The sequence below is a fragment of the Zingiber officinale genome, chromosome 9A (assembly GCF_018446385.1).
Source record: "Zingiber officinale cultivar Zhangliang chromosome 9A, Zo_v1.1, whole genome shotgun sequence".
Taxonomy (NCBI): Eukaryota; Viridiplantae; Streptophyta; class Magnoliopsida; order Zingiberales; family Zingiberaceae; genus Zingiber; species Zingiber officinale.
The window spans coordinates 1,153,832-1,174,557 of NC_056002.1; the positions used below are offsets into that span (position 1 = coordinate 1,153,832).

Sequence of the window (20,726 nt, forward strand, 5' to 3'; positions counted from 1 at the left end):
TATATTTAATTTTTTAAACAATTAAAATATTTTATTTAATGATTAAAATTATAGTCTTTTATTTTAAAAATTAAATTAAAAATTATAAGTTAATTAATTTATTAATTAAAAATTATAAATAAATTAAATTAAAGGTTATAATTAATTAAAATATTAAGTAAAAATTATATAGAAATATTAAATAAAAATAATAAATAAAAATATATGATTTGTAATATAGTATTTATTAAAAAATTGTATGGAGAATTTTTTACTACGAAGAAAATTAACACTTTTCACTTTTGATATAGCATTAATGTGTCATGTTGTAAATAAAAAATAAATAAAGTAGGGAAAAATCCCTATCACAATTTGAATTTTATATGTAATTCTTACTCATAAAAAATTTTATTTCCACTCTTTCCATATAAAATTTTATTTGCTTCAATTTCCTTATACAAATATTGTTATCTAATTACGCCTCAGGTTTTTTAGGTACAAAACGTCTAAAAATGAATATAATTCCTCTTAAAATCAGCACTTTACACTATAATAGATTATATTTTCTATTAAATTGAGCATAATTTTTGTTCTTGTTTTAATATAATTCCTCCTAAATTCAATACTATTTAAAAAAATTCTAGTATATTTTTATCCAATTAAATATCATTTAAAGAAAATCTAGTATATTTTCTATCCATTGAGTATAAGAAAATCTAGTCGAGTATATTTTCTATTAAAATTACCCTTCATATTTTTTAGGTATAAATAGTCTAAAAATGAATATAATTCTATTAAATTCAGTACTTTAAACTAGAATCAATTATATTTTCTATTAAATTGAGTATGACATTTTTCCTACTTAATATAATTTCTCCTAAATTCAAATCTAGTATATTTTTCATCCAATTGAATATCATTTTAAAAAAAATAATATATTTTTCATTCAATTGAGGTGGAAAAATAATTGTACTCAATTTGATAAAAAAAATATATTAGATTCTAATTTAATGTATAAAATTTAAGAAGTATTATACTTAATTTAGATTTTTTATATTTAAAATAAATATATTTAATTAGGGGTGGAAATAAAGATTTATTTTATTGGAGACGGTAGGTAAAATCAATTAGAACTGCACGTAAAAATTTCCTGGGATATTGCCTGTAAAGCCAGCTGGTGGTCACGTGGGGAGCACGGCATCCCCTAAGTCAGGTTGCGCAGGACCGCAATCTATCACTAGTCCATTGGGATTTGGGAGTGGTGTCACCTGCCAAGCTCAAGCCGCGAGGCTAGCGTTCACGACCACCCAAGTCACGATGTCATCGATCTCGTCGCCGGAGCTCCGGATTATCGGGAGGTATCAAATCTCTCCGCCTCCAGGAACAGTGGACGACTCCGCCTTGTCTCTCGCCTACCTCGATTTGATTTGGCTGCATGCCGGATCAGTCGAACGTGTCTTCTTTTACCCCCTCGCCGTCTCCCTCTCCCACTTCATCGATTCCGTCGTACCCACCCTCAAGTCCTCTCTCTCCGCCGCTCTCCGCCACTTCTACCCACTCGCCGGCAAGATCCTCAGCTCCGCCGCCAGCTCCGACGGTTACGAAATTCACTACGCTGACGGCGACTCTGTTCCCTTCACTGTCGCTGAGTACAGCGGCGACTTCGACGACCTCTCTGGAGACTACCCCCGACCGGTGAACGACTTGCTTCCCCTGCTTCCTGAGCTCCCCCCATCCAGTACGGACGGCGACGGCCTCCGGGTGCTGGCCTTGCAGGCCACTCTCTTCCCTGAGTGCGGCGTCGCGGTAGGCGTCACCGTGCACCACGCCGCCTGCGATGGCTCGAGCTCGATTCGGTTTATTTCCGCGTGGGCCGCCGCATGCGCAGGAGCCGGAGTGGTGGTGCCTCCGGTGATCGACAGAACTGTGATTACCGACCCCGACGATCTCTACTCGGTGTTTTATAACGGGTTTGTGAAGGGGCAATCGATCCAGTCTATGATGCACCAGAAAGCGCCGCCTGACGCCGTCCTTCAATCCTTCACCATCGGTAAAAATCACATTCAGAAATTGAAAGAGTTGATGACGCAAAGCGGCGATCTTTCTTTTCGCTGCTCCACCGTGGTCGTGGCCTTCGCCTACGTGTGGGTTTGCCACGTCAAAGCACGGCTGACGGAAATAAGTAACAAGCGCATCTTCATGGCATTCGCGGCCGATTGCAGGCCAAGGCTGAAGCCGCCGATCCCGGCCGGGTTCTTCGGGAACTGCATCAGCGCTTGCGTCGTGGAGGCGAAGGCCTGGGTTCTCACGAACGAAAACGGAGTGGTGGCGGCTGCGAGGTTAATCGGGGAAGCGATCGAGGTGTTCAAAGATAATCCTTTAAAGGTCGCCAAAGAGTTGCCGGAACTCTTCAAGACTCTGAGTGAAGCGGACTCGTTAAGCGTCGCCGGATCGCCGATGTTCAAGGTGTACGATGTGAATTTCGGATGGGGGAAGCCGAAGAAGGTGGAGATAACGTCGATCGCAAAGACCGGTGCCATTTCTGTGGCGGAGAGCAGGCAGGAGGAAGGCGGCGTGGAGATCGGGCTGGTGAGGCCCAAGACGGTGATGCAGCTATTCGAGAAGCACTTCTACGACGGGCTCAAAATGTTTGAGTGATCCATCGATACATGATAGATCTCGTTCCTCATCGATGGATCAAGAATTTCTAAATTGAGGAATTAACTCAAGATATCCATATGAATTTTACGAAATTTTAGGTCGACAATATTTATTTCCAGTTGTATTTACAATGTCAAATTAATCAGCTTGTTCATCGAATTATTTTTCGGGCATTGAAAACTCAAATAAATCTCAACAACTCTACTTTTTCTGGTCAATTTTGTGTGCAAAAATTAATAGAAAGTTTTGCAGAAATTCATTTTAATTTATCTAGTAATTTGTCTCGTCGTGCGTAAGTAGATCAGATATTCGCGATCCTGCAGAAGATTTGACACGCACAACTTTCTGCATTTCCTTGGAACAATTTTCTACACCGAACTCGTTAATATGATTTTTTTAATGGAAGCAGACACTTGAGACATTTTGATATTTCATCTTAGTACGATGATTTTTATATGACACTAAAGGAATTTTGTACCGGTGAAAATTAATCTTAAAATCAACTATGTCGGGGCATAATTTTCTAGTTAATATTGTACTCTGCTGCAGGTGGAGCGGTTAAACATGCAGTTTTCCTGGTCCCATGTCTCTCTTTCTTGATATTTCTAGTGATAATTGATTCTGTCCTGAAATAATAAAGACGATTAGTTGGGGATATGATTTTAAAGTTGATGTGATGAATTCTCCATATGGTTTTGTAATACAAAAATGTCATTGTCCTATGATGTGGTGATAGAAGAGTCTATTTATCACGGGTCAATTGACACGGTATCGATCAAAGTCAAGACGATCAATGTCGGGATTATAATTATCTCGATCAGCAAAAAAGTGGTCGAGCGAATTAAATATGAGGAAGCTAAGACAAAAAAAAAACACTACATTTATTATTAATGCACGGAAGTCAAGACAAAAAAGTTTTCCTCTGATAATGATCATTAAATAAGAACAGATGAACGATCATAGAAAAAGGTATAAAAGAATACGTCAGATACGAGGAAAACAAGATTTTCAATTTTCTAGATTCCTTTTCCTGATTTTGACTTGAGCGTCGAAGGGTTCACGCCAGGGACCTCGTCCCTGGTTTTAGTTTTGTTTTGCAGGATCGAGGTCTTCATCCCGTCAGCAGTCAGCTCATTCCCGGCTTTCTAGCTTCCTTCATTCGGACAAGATCAATTTGACGTCGTCTGTGGGAACGTCGTCTGTCGGACTCGCCCGAGCAGGTCAATCAAAAATTTTCGGAGGAGATCCTAAATGACCCTCTGCCGAAACATTATACCCTGTTGACGATCGAAGAGTATAATGTAGCAACCGATCCCGATGACCATTTGATCAAGTTTGACAACGCGGCAACCCTTCACCAGTACACGAACGGGGTGAAATGCGAGTCTTCCTTACTACTCTGTTTGGATCAGTGCAACGGTGGTTCAAACGGTTGCCAAACAACTCGATTTACAACTTCAAGGACTTCCGAGTAACATTCCTACACCACTTTGCTAATAGTTGCCGCCACCAGAAGATTAGCGTGAATCTATTCTCGCTGAAGCAAGGGCTCCGAGAGGCCCTGAGGGCCTACATCCAGTACTTCAATTAAGTGGCGATAGACACTCCAGCAATCTCCTCAGATATATTGTTGAACGCCTTCACCCAAGGGCTCGCCGAGGGAGAGTTCTTCCGATTGCTCATTCGGCAGCCGCCGAAGGACTTTGGTTATCTCCTAAAGAAGGCCAATGAGTACATTAATGTGGAAGAATCCCAGAAAGCAACGAAGAAAGAGACGATTGCCGATCCCGCAGTAGCATCCAAGCGGCGTCAATCGAGCAGTCATCAACCACTAAAAGGGCCTTAGTCGGGAGCCCCTTCACACCAGAAGACTAAGCCACATGCGGTACAGCAGGTGGTGGCTGCTCGTCCAAGAGCAAAGAGGTGAGTACCAATATTTTGCACCTTCCACCAGTCGATGACGCACAACACCAGAGACTGTTACGACCTGGAAGCTAATAGATCGGTTCCGCACCGATACCGCCATCAATCGCCACTTCCAGACAGGCGTCACTGAAGCCCATCTGCAGAACGAAGGAAGGAGGAGAGGACGACCGAGCCATGCCACACCATAGGGACCGAATCCCTGCCTGAACCTCTTCTGAACGGACCAGATCGTCCGCAAGGGAAGAAGAGAACTGGAATAATGCCACTCGAGGGAAGATAGGAATGATCGTCGGAGGGCCGACTGATAGAGATTCTAACCGAGCAAGGAAGTTGCATGCTCGGCGGCTCGAGATACATGCTGTTAGCTACAGGAAGGAAAAAGCTGAGGGACCCAAGATTAGCTTCGACCCTAAGTATTTGGAGGGAGTGAAAGTCCCCCACGACAATGCATGAATCATCCGAGCGGTAATCTCCAACTATACAGTACATCGAACTTTTATTGATACAGGGAGCTCGATAAATATCATATACAGGAAGGTCTTTGATCAATTGCAAATTAACCAGAGTCAGCTGTTGCCCATGTCGACTCTGCTCTACGGCTTCATGGGCAATGAAGTGTTGTCGATCGGCCAAATCAAGTTGGTCATCTCACTCGGAGAAGAACCCCTGAAACGGACAAGGATCACAAATTTCATAGTGGTAGATGCGTCCTCGACCTACAACATCATTTTAGGCCAACCGACACTCTATGAGTTTCGAGCGGTGGTGTCCACCTACTGCTAGAAGATCAAATTCTCGGTAGATGGTAAAGTAGGTGAAGTCAAAGGAGATCAGTTGGCTGCTCGACGTTGTTACGTCGAGATGGTCAAAATGGAAGCACGAGCCGCTCGAAAGACCCCTCACCTAGAGGTGAACGCCAACGTTGAACCCCTCCCCCCCCACTCTGGTCTATGAAGAAAAAAAGAAGTTCAGATCCACTTTGATCGCCTGAAAGCAACTACCTTCATTACTGTCGATCTGGAGGATGAGAAAAAGACGAAGTTGGTAGCTAGCCTCAAACAGAATCATGATGTATTCGCCTGGACGACACACGAGCTTTCCAGTATTTCGCTGAGTGTGGCTCAGCATGAGCTACACATCCGACCAGATGCTCGACCAGTGAAAAAAAAAGAAAAGGGACTTCAACATGAAACAAAACTTGGTCATCTGAGCGGAGATAGAGAAATTACTGGAGGTCGGTCACATACGGGAGGTACAATTTCCAAGCTAGCTTACTAACATCGTACTAGTCCCCAAGCTAGGCAACAAATGAAGGGTCTACATAGAATTCCACGACTTGAATAAAGCATGCCCGAAGGATTTCTACCCGCTGCCCCGGATAGACCTGATAAAAACTACTAACTCATGAGTGGTTGTATGTGTAGATCCATGTAACTGACGATGTGCTCAACAATGATATGCTCAACAATAATGGAGTCAACAATCACACAGCATGCAATCATGTGAGATGATGCATGACACTAAGCATGGAAATATCCTGATCCTATCCACCTCTACATAGTGTGTACCAAAAAGGTATATGGATCAAATAGAATATCCTCGGTACACAAGTCAAGTAAAATAAATCAATGTCCTAAACATAATCAGGCATGGTATGTCATTACCTTAAGGACATAAATAATCAAAAGAACATGAATGCAAAGCAGGTAATAAATACAACATGCTCATGTAATCGATAATGACATACCAATGCAGAAATGAACATAAATATTACTACTCGTTAAATATTACTATGCATATCGAACGACAATATCTTAAAAGATAAGTCAAAGTACCTGCCTCCAATAAGAGGATCGTATCCGAAATAGATCCCTCGTCGAGACACCGTCTCGAATCAAAGTCCTGTAATATCAAACATATAATTTTAGCTAATTCTGATATGTATCCAGTAGATAAATCAAATTCCTATTAAACTAAGAACCCTAATCCACATCACACTATTATCATCCTTTATAGAAATGCAATAACATCAAGACTCACCCAAATCCGGATGATCTGCCGGTGATCCACAGCCGGTGACAACTTGCTACCAGTAGACCTGGCTGGAGCAAGGTTGGAGCTGTGGATTTCCAAAACAATTTACCCTAAAGAACATCAATACATCCACAGCTAAGCATTAGATCGAATTACTAATGCATAACCACTAAACCAACTACTTACCCCCAATCGACCCTTTTCTTCTGGCCGGAACAATCTCGTTTGGCCAGTACAAGGTGGGCAGGAAGATTCTAGCCGAAACAGAGGAAGAGGTCCGACACTAGATCTTAGGGTAGAAGACTCGCTGGAGAAGAAAAACAGGTGGTGGTGGCCGGTGACACCCTCCCAATCCCTCCAAAATTCTGCGACGGCCGGCTGGAGGGAAGGCTAGGGCACAAGTAGAAATGGTGCTACTCGGGTCGAGAGGCGACAGGGAGGGTGCGCGCGGTGGTGTAGAACTAGGGCATGAAACAAAGATGGGCTCGGATGCTCTGCTTCTGTCGTGACCCAGAGAGAGAAGATCGGTGGCGTTCGGGCATCCAGCAGCCGTCTTTGGGCAGTGGGGTCGAAGATCGGGAGGGGTAGTGGTGGTCGAAGATCGGAGAGGAGAGGGCACTCCTCGCCGTGAGAGGGAGAGGATGAAGCTTCGGCGTCGTTGCCCGGCGATAGGGTGGCTGGCGGCTAGGGCACAAGGGAGGGGGTCGACGCTAGGGCACGTTGCTAGCCAACATTAGCGCCGGCGATCCGCGTCAGCGATCAGCGTCGGCGATCAGCATTAGCGATGAGTTGGGGAAGAAGAAGAAGATAATCGCGAGGAGGGAAATCGGGAGAGGGGCGGCGCGGCTGGGGAAGGCAATCAGTTGCGGGAGGGGAAGAAAAAGAAACGGCGATGGAAGAGGAAAGACTCGCGACGGGGAAAAGAAATAAAGAAAAATAAAATAAAACAAAAGGAAAAAATAAAACATTTTCCTCGCCTAAATGGGGTAGCCTAAACAGGCTTTCTCGTGGCCCAATATTTATCCCCGTAACCTATATCATACGACATCTGAAAAATTTTCAGAAAATTTCTAAAAATTCTGAAAAATTCCGTTAAGGTTATTTCTCTATTTAACCTTATTATTTAATTAATATTTGTTACCATATTTTACAGCGGGTCTTGGAGTAGGAGTCGACGAAGGCTCCGAACCAAGTAAAATTGATTTGTGTTAGCATTGTGTTTTTCATTTTTCCACTGCGTACTCAACTTGTCTTTGCTATGAGTTTTAAATTGCAATTTACCCCCCCTAGCAACTTTCACGATCCAACAATTTGTTCATAGAGTTTTTGATGAATCACATAATGCTCATAACATTGCACAATTATTATGTTTAATTTTAGAATAATATGACTTAACTCGTAAAATATTTTCAATATCACTGGTATAGATAATCTAAAATTTGCTTGTTAACCTATTATTGGCGGTTTATTTTTTCAAATTCGTTGTGTATGTCATGTTTTAAATTTATGTGTTCAAGATAGATTAAAATTTTTAGAAAGTTATATTAAACCAATTAGAATTGCAATTTCTTATTTATGGTATCATCCATCTATAATGAAATAATGGGGTAGGTTTTGTAAAACTAATGGAATGAGACCTAAAAAATTTTCAAGTGATGTACCAACATGTTGGAATTCAACATACCAATTATTACAAGATTCATTTCAATATAAAGAATTATCATGTTTATTTTTTGCACAAAATACTAATACTAATATATATTTATTTTTACAACAATGAAATAATTATAGTAGTATTTGTAAAATTTTAAAAGTATTTACTGATGCAACCGAACATCTTTCCGGTGTTTATTATCTTATTGCTTAATTAGTGTTAGAAAATTTTTCTAATATAGTATTAGTTTTAAATGAACATATTAATAATGAATCTTTATCTCCTTGTATCTTAGCTATTAAAACTAAATGAAAAAAAAATATTTTTATTTTATTCCTGAAATTTATTTAATTGTATTTATTTTAGATCCTAATTGTAATTATAAGTTTTATAAGAAATGTTAACTTTATATTATGACGTTTTAATTTTAATTAAATATTCTTCTTTTCCTGATCCAATTAATATTATATATAATATTAGAATTTATTTATATGGTATTTATAATCAATAATATATAAAATATGAAACACAAATTAATGTTTCTGAACTACAACAAACTATTAGAAGTAATTTAAAACTTACAAAAACATAACTTTTATTAAAAGAATGGACAAAATGTCCATGATTATCATCAAGTTCCACAAAGGAATTTGAGAATTACTTTATGACTTCTTTTGATTTTAATGAAGCAGATAGCGAAAATTTTAATATCTTAAAGTGATGGTTACAAAAGGCTCAAAGCTTTCCCATCCTCTTCATGATCACTAAAGAAATTTTAGCTTGTCCAGTGTCAACTGTTGCTGTGGAGCAAATGTTCAGTACCTGTGGTAACATATTAAATGAACAATAATCAACTTTGTCTCCCAACTCATTAGAAGCCCGAGTATTACAAGACGATTGAACCAGAGCGGAGGAAAGAATCCAAAGAATGTAACTTTCAGATGACGAAATTGAAGATTTTAATATTGAAGGAACGAATACGACAGGAACGAGAAATAAATGTGAGTGACAATGTAAAGGATATAAATATAAAAGAACTACGTGGACTTTGATTTCCCTATACCCTAAGGGGATACGTAGGCAACTTAAATAAATGCAAACCATTTTTTTATATTAAATTTTAATTTGTAATTTTTAATTTTTTTTACATAATAATCTTGAACCGTGAACCAAACCATGAACCGACGGTTTCGAATTGTGAATCGTAACTATTTTGGGCGGTTAAAATTAAGGGTCGAACTATCTAGAATCATCGAATCGATGATTCTAGATCGTTGAACCGTCGATTTTCAATAGTGGTTGGATCTAACTATAAACTAAAAAATTCCCTCGGAGATGCCTGTGAAGCCAGCTGGTGGTCACGTGGGAGAACGACATCCCCAGGATCAAGATGCGCAGGACCGCCATCCATTACTAGTCCATGCTCATATTGGCATTTGGGGGCGGTGTCACCTGCCAAGCTCAAGCCGTGAGGCTTGCGTTCACGACCACCCAAGTCACGATGTCATCGATCTCGTCGCCGGAGCTCCGGATTATCGAGAGGTATCAAGTCTCTCCGCCTCCAGGGACTAGGAACAGTGGATGACTCCGCCTTGTCCCTCACCTACCTCGATTTGATTTGGCTGCATGCCGGATCGGTCGAACTTGTCTTCTTTTACCCCCTCGCCGTCTCCGTCTCCCACTTCATCGATTCCGTCGTACCCACCCTCAAGTCCTCTCTCTCCACCGCTCTCCGCCACTTCTACCCACTCGCCGGCAAGATCCGCAGCTCCGCCGCCAGCTCCGACGGTTACGAAATTCACTACGTTGACGGCGACTCTGTTCCCTTCACTGTCGCCGAGTACAGTGGCGACTTCGATGACCTCTCCAGTGACCATTCCCGACTCTTCAATGACATGCTTCCTTTGCTCCCCGAGCTCCCCGAATCTAGCATCGACAACAACGACATCCAGATTCTGGCTCTGCAGGCGACGCTCTTCCCGGAGTGCGGGGTCGTGGTTGGAATCAGCGTGCACCACAGCGCCTGCGACGGCTCGATCTCGACACGGTTCTTGTCCGTGTGGGCTTCTGCCTGTGCAGGTGCCGGAGTTATGGTCCCTCCGGTAATCGACCGAAGTATGATTACCGATCTTCCTTACTTTGACCGATCCCTGGTGGGACCGGATCACAAGCCTCCCTTTTAAATTTAGTCGAAGGAGGTTACAAGTCTGATTGATTGGACCATTAGTATCTTCCTGAGCCCCTTTGCCCAATCAAGTGTTCTACCACTCAGGGCTGCCCCTAGACTTTGTTGATGTCCTCCCATACTTTTATAGCCACTGTTCGATTGTTGATAGTGAAGACCATTGGTTTTATAACTACCGTTCGGCTACTAATGGCTAAGACCCTCAGTTTTATAGCCGTCGTTTGGTTGTTGATGGCAAAGATCCTCCGTTTTATAGTCATTGTTCGGCTGTTGATGGTGATATTTTGTTGTAACGGAAGCACGGATGAGTCACATCTCTTATAGAAGAGTTAGTCCCTATATGGTTTGGTCATGACCTGAATTGGTTTAGTTTAAAATCAAGTTGGTTTAATCGTGAACCAGACCAAAAAGTTAATGAGCTAAATTTTGGGTTGAGTTGGATTTTCTAATACAACTCATATATATATATATATATATATATATATATATATATATATAGAGAGAGAGAGAGAGAGAGAGAGAGAGAGAGAGAGAGAGGTGTTGAAGAGAATAATTAATCAATTCATTATTCATTGGTTTAGGCTGTTTGAAAACCAAGTCTCCCTCTCTCTCTCCTCTCCTCTCTCTATCGCCGCCCACCTCAAGCTAAGAGGAAGAAATTCTTCTTCCTCAAGCTTTCGTTTCTTCTTCCTTCTCTTAGAACATATCATCTCTACGCTTGGCTAGTATCAATCGGACGCGAACCTTGTTGCTCACCGGAGTTGTCTTGAAGATCTCAAGCTAAGAGGAAGAAATTCTTCTTCCTCAAGCTTTCGTTTCTTCTTCCTTCTCTTAGAACATATCATCTCTACGCTTGGCTAGTATCAATCGGACGCGAACCTTGTTGCTTACCGGAGTTGTCTTGAAGATCTCAACGTTGAAACGAATAGAGCTGAGGGTCGTGGACGTCGCTAAAATTGATACTCTTTTCCCTATGTATCATCCGTAAGGTACACCTAGAATAATTGTTATCCTTAAATTTTTATTTTACGATTATGTCTGCATAAGTTGTATCTTTCATGCATGTAGTCTGTGTAGTGTAATAAAATAGTTTTATTATCGTATTTTTACTTCTGTTGCATGTTTTATGAAACGTATTAATCACACACCACATCAGGCATATCCCAACACCATGTTCCAATGCATTTGGGTCATACACTGTGCCTCCAGACTCTCATTCTGACCGACCGAGTTATACACGAGTTTGGTTTCATGCCTGTCCCAGACTGTTGTGTCGTTCGTCCGAGTTATAAGCAAGCCTACTCTTGCGTCCAAGTTCCAAACTTTCGTGCCGCTCAGCCGATTTATAAGCGAGCATGCCCTCGTGCCCATGTTCCAAAGCATTCAAGTCATACACTGTGTCTCCACTCTCCAAGGCATTCGGCTTATAGACCTCTAGACTTTCATGTTGACCGATCGAGTTATAAGCCAGTATGCTCTTATGTCTGTTCCAGACTCTTGTGTCATCCGGCTGAGTTATAAGTGATCATGCTCTCACGCCAATGTTCCAGACTCTCGTGTCGTTCGGCTGAGTTATAAGCGAGCTTGCTCTACCACCCAAGTCCTAGACTTTCGTTCCATTTGACCGAGTTATAAGCGAGCATGCCCTCGCACCGATGTTTTAAAGTATTCATATCATGCACTGTGCCTTCACTCTCCAAGGCATTCGGGTCATGCACCGTGCTCCCAAACTCTAGTGTCATTCGATCGAGTTATAAGCAAGCATGCTCTCGCGCTTATATTTCAGACTCTCGAGCCATCCAGCTGAGTTATAAATGATCATGCTCTCATGTCAATGTTCCAGACTCTCATGTCGTTCGACTGAGTTATAAGTAAGCATGCTCTCACGCCTATATTCCAGATTCTCGTGTCGTTCAACCAAGTTATAAGTGAGCATGCTCTCGCGCCTATGTTCCAGAATCTTGGCCGAGTTATAAGTGAGTTTGCTTTCACGCACGTTCTCAACTCTAACCACAACTGTGAACTATTCGAATGGGCAACACTCCCAGCATAAAACTCAAACAGTAGAAATAGGACCGAGCGTCCAAGCTAATAACACTAAAGAACACAAGTGTCTAGTCAATCAAGTTTGCTGCCTTTTTTGACTAGACTTGAAGGGGAGACTAGTGATACGATGAGTAATGTGGAACCCCCAAAGTTGGGTTTGACGTCAAGAAAGTCGGTTGATATGGATGTTAAAGTCAAGAAAGGGTCAACTCTCGGGTTGTATTGATGTCATGCGGAAATAGGTCCAGTGTCACCACTGAGTGCTCTGGCCGATCAGACCAAAACGTTGATCAGACACGCTAGACACATTGCTCGGCTGGACCAAACTCTATATTCAAGTATAGCGGCTGAGTTCAAGATGAACCCCCGACATAAAGTCCGATCGAATATATTGTCCAAGTAGATTCCAAATCCCTAACATAAACCCGGTCCGCCCAAAGGCCAGTCGGACCTCAGGGACTCAACTCTCCACTTCTCCAAATGCAAAGTTCTCAATTTACATCCACCTAGCTCCAGCGTCAGTCGGACTTACGGGGCGTTCCAAACAAGAAGGAGAATCTAGCTAGGGTTCATTGTATAAAATCTTGTAAGATTTACTTGTATTTGCTTCTTATTTTCTTCTTGTTGCTGTGTGAGTTTGTACAAGGCTTCTCCGCCTTCGGTAGTTACCATAAAGGAGTATTTTTACTAGTGGAGTGTGTGTCGCGTGTGGATCCTTGGATTAGTCACCTCTTCTTAAGGTGGAAACCAAGTAAATCCTTGTGTTAGCGTTGTATTTTTGTTTCTTATACATTCCGCTGCATATCATCATCAAGAAGCAAGCTACGACGAGCGCGACGAGCTATTCACCCCCTCCCCACCCTCTAGCACATTTCAACCCTAACAAGTGGTATCAGAGTGAGGTCGCTCTTCACCAGAATCATCGCCGAAAGGGGCAACAAAGCTAGAGGGTGAAAAAGTTGGAGCAAAATTCATCAAGTTAAAGAATTCATCAGTTGATCAACTTTAAGATTGAATTCCGAGATGAACTCGGATTCGACACAAGGGTGTCTCCACCATTTACAATGACGAGCTTCGATTCTTGGAAATCAAGGATCGAAAATTTTCTTATGATGGAGATAGAGCAATGGTTTACTCTAATGGAAGGCTTCGAAGCTCCAACAATTTCAAAGGGCAAAACTCTCAAGAGGAGCAAGTGGAGCCAAGAGCAAATTCAAAGGAGCGAGGCAAATGATAAAGTGACCAAGCTATTGGTCAATTTATTGCCAAGCAATATTTTGGCTCAAGTTGGAGAATTCAAGGATGCCAAGGAGCTTTGGAGAAAATTGGCGAAGATTCATGAGATCCCCTCCACTATACCAAACCAAGAAGAATTCAAAGAGGGTGACTCATTGGATCAAGATCAAGAGGAAGAGGACTCTAAAGTTGAGAGATTCTCAACTTCTGAAGAAGAAGTCCAAGAAGCCTCATCTTCAAAGGAATGCAATGAAAAGGACAAAGAGGGAGCATACTCTTTGTTCCATGTACAAGATGAAGATGAATAAGCCTCCACCTCTAGGATTGAGGGGGAGCGACTTTTGTTGACATCGGATCAAGAAGAAGAAGAAGCTTCTATATCCGGGTCAAGTGGAGAAGAAGATGATGCATCCTCCAAAAATCAAGAGACATCAAATGGAGGATCAAGTGTCATCCCTACATGCGAAGGTAAAAATATTTCAATTAAAAGTGAAAATCATATTATATGTTTTGAGTGTAGGGAACATGAGCACTACAAAAGAAAGTGTCCAAAATTGGCCAAGAAGAAGGGTCAAGTGGCACCTAAGGGCAAGGAGAAGCCCAAAGAGACTGCCCCCACAACAAAGAAGAGCAAGGAGTACATTATGTGCTTCTCGTGTCATCAAAAAGGGCATTATCGGAGTCAATGGCCAAAGGGGAAGAAAGTAGTCAAAGCTAAGGGAGGAAGCACAAGTTAAGGAGGAGCTTCCAAGGTAAAATCCAAGGTATCATTTATTGAGTCTACCCCTTTAGATAATGATAAAAAGCATGCTAGTTCTAATTTATTTTATTTTAATGCTATTTACCTTAAAAATAGAAGGCGTGATAGAATTAATGAAAATCATATGACTCTTCATGTTAAAACTACCACACCTAAGGTTAGAAAGGTAGATAAAAATTTAGGCAAGAACTCTAAGGATTTTTGGTATAAGCCTAAAGATAAAAATGCTCAAGAATTTAAAGAAAAATCCAAAACTAAGGATTTAATGATGGAAAATCAAGTCTTGAGGTCAAGGTTTGATAAAATGGAAAAGACCTTAAAAAGGATGGAAAATATCCTAAAAGAAAAAATGAGCGTAACTTAGGTTTAGGAGCACAAAGGTTATCTAATGGCCATAGAGGTTTGGGATACAAACCCAAGGCTAAGAAGGATGTAATATCTTATCATAGGGTTCCATATAGTTATGGAACCAATCCTAGGTCTAGGGGTCAAGTCAAGGATACAAGGGAAGTTATCCTTATGAGTATCTTTACAACAACAAATGTGACTAAGACTTCTAAGAAGTCTAAGAAAATCACTAAGAATGTCACAAGGGAAGCAATCCCTAGAGTTAACTTAGAAAAGGTGACAAAAGCTTCTAAGAAGGCTAACAAGGTCATTAGGAAGGTATCTAAGGAAATTATCCTTAGTGAGTACCTAGAGCATCCAAGGAGTACCAATAGGTTTTGGGTTCCTAGGAGTATTTTCTCTAACCCTTAGATGAGTTAGAGAGTGTCAACTCTAATTGGAAGGGTAGTTAACCCAACTTTGATGAAGTTAACACTCGGATATCATTTTCAAGATTATTATTAACCTTTGAAAATGAAGTGGATTTTTTTTCATTTACTCTTTGAAAGAGTAAAATGTGCCAAGCTTTGAGGAATTGGACTTAATTTAAGTTGACACATTTGAGAAAAGGATAAGAAATATCAAGTTGAGGTTTTTGGTATTTTCTTAGGGATTTAAAGGCAAATCTAAGCCTAAATTTAAAGTGATTACCCTTTTGGAAGAGTAATTTATACCAAAATTTGAGGAATGTGCTTAATTTTAATTGACACAAATTAATTACGAGAAAAAGGAATGTCAAGTAGGATTTTGGGCATTCTCTTGAGGAAATGAGGGTAGTCTAGGATTTAATTGTAAGATAGCTAAGGCTTAAGGATACTTAGATAGATAATCTAGGTACTTTATTTATGCTAATTGTCATGTTTTGTTTGTCCATCACATGTCATGACATCAATTTTTGCATTCATGATTTATTATGAAAAAAACACAAGAATATCATGTCATGTCATACATACATCATGTAGTTATAGCAAATTTTCTTTTGAAAATTATTCATTTTGATGTATGTCATAACACATCATGCATTGTTATTAATTCCTTGCAATTAAGGACAAATGACATCTACTAACAAGTAATATTCTAGGTGGATGTTCATAATCCAAAATGCCTAGATAGATATGCATGATCCCTAGTTTAGGGTAAAACCAAGCTTTACATCTCACAAAGACCTATAAGGTGACTTGTATGTATTTTAGTACATATAAATACAAGTGAGATATTAGGATGATGAACAAAACTCAAGATGTTGATTTAGTGCATCTAGTTGAGTTTTGATTTCATCAAAACATATAGTTATGTGTATTCCAATAATTGGGAAAGCTAATGTACAAGTCATGTGTATTGAGCCCAAAAAACATGGTTGGATATTAGTTTTAAAAATGATTTTAAATACACTTTGGAAAACCTTGGTGAAGACTATTTTTTGATAGTAATCATCATTGAAAAGCTAGACACAAACTAGAAGAAAACATTGAAGATTTCACAAGTTTTCAAGTTTATGTCAATTTTTGAAAATAGGAAGTATTTTCATAGAAAGTTTTTTTTCTTGATAGTACATACCCTAAATAATGTCTACAACAATTTTCATGATTTTTAGAATTTTGTAGAATTTTTTGGGGAGTTTATGAAATTCACTGAAATCGAATTTCAGGTTTTCAGTGCTCCAATCGATCGGGTGATCGATTGGAGTGCTTCAATCGGTCGGGTGATCGATTGAGAAGGGAGTTATCGCAAGTAGAAGCTTACTGGATCGATTCTCTGATCGATTCACAGTGGTTGAATCGATCCATGGATCGATTGAACCTGCTTCAATCGATTCAAACCCCAAATCTAATCGATTGAAGTGCTGATTTCGACTGGGAAAGCTTAATTTCAGCATTTTAGACCATTTTGAGTCTAGGTAACCATTTCTAACCCATCAAAACACATTTGTATACATTTAGGGGGAGTTTTCATGATAAAAACAAGATTGGATTGGTTAAGGGAGACTAAATAGAGGTTTAGGTTGAGGTTTGGTTTCATTATTAAATTTTTGAACTTCAAAACCTCTAAATTTTGGTTTCCTAATGATTTAGGGATTCCAAGTCATTATTGGTGTAATGACAGAAGTTGTGGGCATGTCTTTAGGGAGAGTTACTTTTTAAGGACATAAAAATTTATTCTTTCGAAATCATTGAAGGTGGTTAAACTTTCGTTTAGAAAAATAATGCTCAAGGTTGAGTGTTGAAAAATAATGGAGAGTGGATATCTTCATTGTGGAGTTATGGATGCTCTAGGATAAGCATCATAATGTGGAATAATGCTCCAGGGTGAGCATTTAATACAGTAAAGAGTATGGAACCTTCATTGTTGGAGTGGTTAACACTCAAGGGTGAGCGTTGAAAATAATGAAGGGTATAAGACTTTCATTATGGTGTTGTGAACAACGAGTGAAGTTGTGAACAAAGGTGAGTAACTCTTCAGGGGGAGAGTTCTTTTTGATGTGTGCCAATAATGGGAGAATATAGGGTTTAAGTTAGACATTCATTACCTAAAGAGGGAGTTTACCCTCTAGGAAAGGAGGAGAATGAAGGAAATCCTCATTCATACTTTGGCAGGAAAGGAAGTTGAGACTATGGCACTAGCCTAACTTAAAGGTATTGTAAAAAATCAAAAAGAAGAAGATTGTTGGTGCAATATCCCTTGAGTCAAAGTTGACCGATTTGACTAAGCCTAAGTTGACTCAAGTTTGAGGCTTGATGTTTGAGTTTCGATGATTGACAATACATGAAGATTGCAGGTTCAATCGCTTATTTGGGGAGATTGTTGGTACAATTGTCCTCTGGTCAAGGTTGACTAGTTAGATGTGAAGAAAAGTCAAGTATGTCAAGACTGACTGGATAATTGACTGGGAAGTCCTGGTGAGTGAAGCCAGGCAGTTAGAAAATTCTGGTAAGTGAAGTCAAATGAAAGACCTAGTGAATGAAGCTAAGCAGAGGAGAAGTCCTGGTGAGTGAAGCCAGATAGTTGGGAAATCCTGATGATTGAAGTCAGGTGAAAGACCTAGTGAGTGAAGCTAGATAGTATGAAAATCCTAGTAAGTGAAGCTAGGTGAAGGCCCTGGTGAGTGAAGCCAGACAGATGGAAAGACCTGGTGAGTGAAGCCAGACACGTGGAAATCCAGGTGGGTCAAGGTTGACCGGACACTTGTTATTGAGAAGTCCAAGTAGGTCAAAGGATTGACCGAATACTTGGCACGAGAAGAAAAGTCCAAGTGGGTCAAAGGGATTGACCGGACACTTGGTGAGGAAGTCCTAGCAGGTCGAGAGTGACCGGATGTTAGGCATGATGTCCCAACAGATCATGGTTAATCGGATGTTGGGTTTTTATGTCTTTTGGACTTGATTAGGGAAAATAGAAATGGGTTAATCGATCAACCGATCGATTTAAACGGGTGTCATGATAAAAGCTCCTCCCAATCGATCACCCGATCGATTAGGAGCCTCCAATCGATCGGGCGATCGATTGGGAGGCTGGGAAATCGCATGATTGCCTTGGAAATCATGCAAGACATGTTGAATCGATTAGGAAATCGATTCAAATGATTTCCGAGAGCACAGAGGCGCTCTGGATCGATCAACCGATTGATCAAAAGCCTCCTCAATCGATAGAGAGCAATTCAATCGATTGGGATCCAACCGTTGGCGCTGAATAAAACTGTTGCGAGCATCTTCAACACTTCTTCGCCCAATTCTTCTCTGAACTTTACTGCGATATCTCTAGAGCTCACCGCCAGTTCTTAAAGCTTCTTGGAGCAAGGTGTTTTTGCACTTCCAAGATCAAGAGGCGTTCCAAACAAGAAGGAGAAGTTAGTTAGGGTTCATTGTATAAAATCTAATAAGATTTACTTGTATTTGCTTCTTCTTTTCTTCTTATTACTGTGTGAGTTTGTACAAGGTTTCTTCGCCTTTGATAGTTATCGTAAAGGAGTGTTTTTACTAGTGTAGTGTGTGTCGCGTGTGGAACCTTAGATTAGTCACCTCTTCTTGAGGTGGATGTTGGAGTGTATACTGAAAGCCTAAGCTATGTAAACATTCATTATGAATAAAGAATCATATTTGGTCAAATTGCCCACATTTAGTTGTTCAATTAATTTATACTGTAGATAACATAGTATGTGGTATCACATGCAGAAGATGATGTTATCAGTACCTTATAAATTATAAACAGTAGCTCACGACCAAAATGGAAAGGAACAAACCATTAGAAGGTCGTAGTGTAATTAGGTATCAGTTTATCTTGACTGTATAATTACACTAGTACACTTAGAGTGTATTGAGTAGGACCATTTGAGGTCGTTTCTTTTATACTGACTTTATAAAGAAACAAAGACCTCGGTTATTATGGAAGTGTGTGCTCTTAATCCTGATATAATAACAAGCACATATATTTGATATTTATTTCTTTAATTTATCAATGGGTGAGATTTAGTTCGATGAATCAATAAGCCCGATAAGTTGGGAAATGGTATCACTTATAGTGTGTGTTGTTGATTATAGAAGGAAACTGTGTCATAGAGATACTAGGTTGATAATGTCCCAAGATGAGCTCATAAGGATTGTCATGTTAAACCTGCGGTGGACTTAGTCCGATATGGCGATAAGGTTGAGTGGTATTACTCTTGGACTAAGATATTAATTAAATGAGTTGTCGTTAACTCACTTAATTAGTGGACATTCGATATCTTAAACACGGAGACTAACACACTCATAATAAGAAGGAGCCCAAAATGTAATTTGGGATTGGTGCGGTAGTTCAATAATAGTTCTCTAGTGGAATGAATTATTATTGATAAAATTAAGTTGTGTGTTGAAGCGAACACGGGATGCTTAATTGAGACCAAAACCAATTCCTCCTCTCGGTCCCTATCGTAGCCTCTTATTTATGAGTACTATACCCACCTATACCCACCTTCATACCCATGATGTAGGGGCCGTCAAGCTAGCTTGGGAACCAAGCTAGGGCATATGATTGGGTGGCCGGCCCTAGCTTGAACCCAAGCTAGTGGGGGCCGGCCAAATTAAATTAAAAAGAGATTTTAATTTTAATTTTTATTATGCGGGAGATGTAATTTATTAAAGAGAATTAAAATTAAAATATCTCTCTTGTAAAAGATCTACAAAAGATTAAAGAAATAGATTAGATCTCTTTCCTTATTTGTAGATTGGTGAGAGATTTTATTTTTTCTTTAAAAATTATTCATATGTTGTAAAATTAAAATTATAGAAATTTCCTTTTATCAACCATGAAGAGATTTTGAAGAGAAATTTTATTTTTTTAAAATTTCCGGAAACAAATTAGGAAGTTTTAATTGTTGATTGAAACTTGTCCAATTTGTTCTTCATTGATGTGGCCGGCCATAAGATTTCAATTGGGAAAATTTTATTTTATTTTTCTCAATTAAATCATGTCAAGGAAATTGAGGAAATTTTATTGTAATTAAATTTCCTAATTTGCCTAGGCCAAGGAATATAAAAGAAGGGGTGAGGGTGCCTTCATGGGGAACAACCTCTATTATTTTCTCTCCCTCTTTTCCTTGGTGTTGTGGCCGGCCATCATCTCTTCTCCTCTTCCTCTTTGTGGTGGCCGAAACTCTCTATTGCTTGGAGCTCTTGTGGAGGCCGGATACTACTTGGAGAAGAAGAAGAAGAAGGAGAGAAAGCTTGCATCTCTTGGAGCTTGGTTGGTGTTTTGTTCTTCATCCTTGGTAAAGCTTCTTTGTGGCCGAACCTAGCTAGGAGGAGAAGAAGGTGGTTGGTGGTTTCTCATCTCGGAAGATCGTTGCCCACACAACGTCCGAGGTTAGAAGAGGAATACGGTAG

At 40.0% G+C, this 20,726-nt stretch overlaps 2 protein-coding genes and 1 long non-coding RNA gene across 3 annotated transcripts; 2 read left to right on the forward strand and 1 right to left on the reverse strand.

Annotated features, from left to right (window-relative positions):
- Positions 1-1,165: 1,165 nt before the first annotated feature.
- LOC122020410 (phenolic glucoside malonyltransferase 1-like) lies at positions 1,166-2,764 on the forward strand. The gene has a single exon (XM_042578333.1). It carries the CDS (start codon positions 1,297-1,299, stop codon positions 2,635-2,637), a length of 1,341 nt encoding a protein of 446 aa, XP_042434267.1. The 5' UTR covers positions 1,166-1,296; the 3' UTR covers positions 2,638-2,764.
- Positions 2,765-3,004: 240 nt separating this feature from the next.
- On the reverse strand, positions 3,005-7,500 carry LOC122020411. The gene is made up of 4 exons (XR_006122222.1): positions 6,787-7,500; positions 6,607-6,710; positions 6,402-6,468; positions 3,005-3,266 (listed from the first exon to the last, which is right to left on the reverse strand). It is a non-coding gene; the product is annotated as an uncharacterized LOC122020411 (long non-coding RNA).
- A 2,089-nt stretch (positions 7,501-9,589) lies between these two features.
- LOC122021449 (anthocyanidin 3-O-glucoside 6''-O-acyltransferase-like) lies at positions 9,590-11,516 on the forward strand. The gene is made up of 3 exons (XM_042579567.1): positions 9,590-9,733; positions 9,820-10,356; positions 11,508-11,516. The coding sequence occupies exons 1-3, from the start codon at positions 9,590-9,592 to the stop codon at positions 11,514-11,516; spliced, it is 690 nt and encodes a 229-aa protein (XP_042435501.1).
- The last annotated feature ends 9,210 nt before the right edge of the window (positions 11,517-20,726 follow it).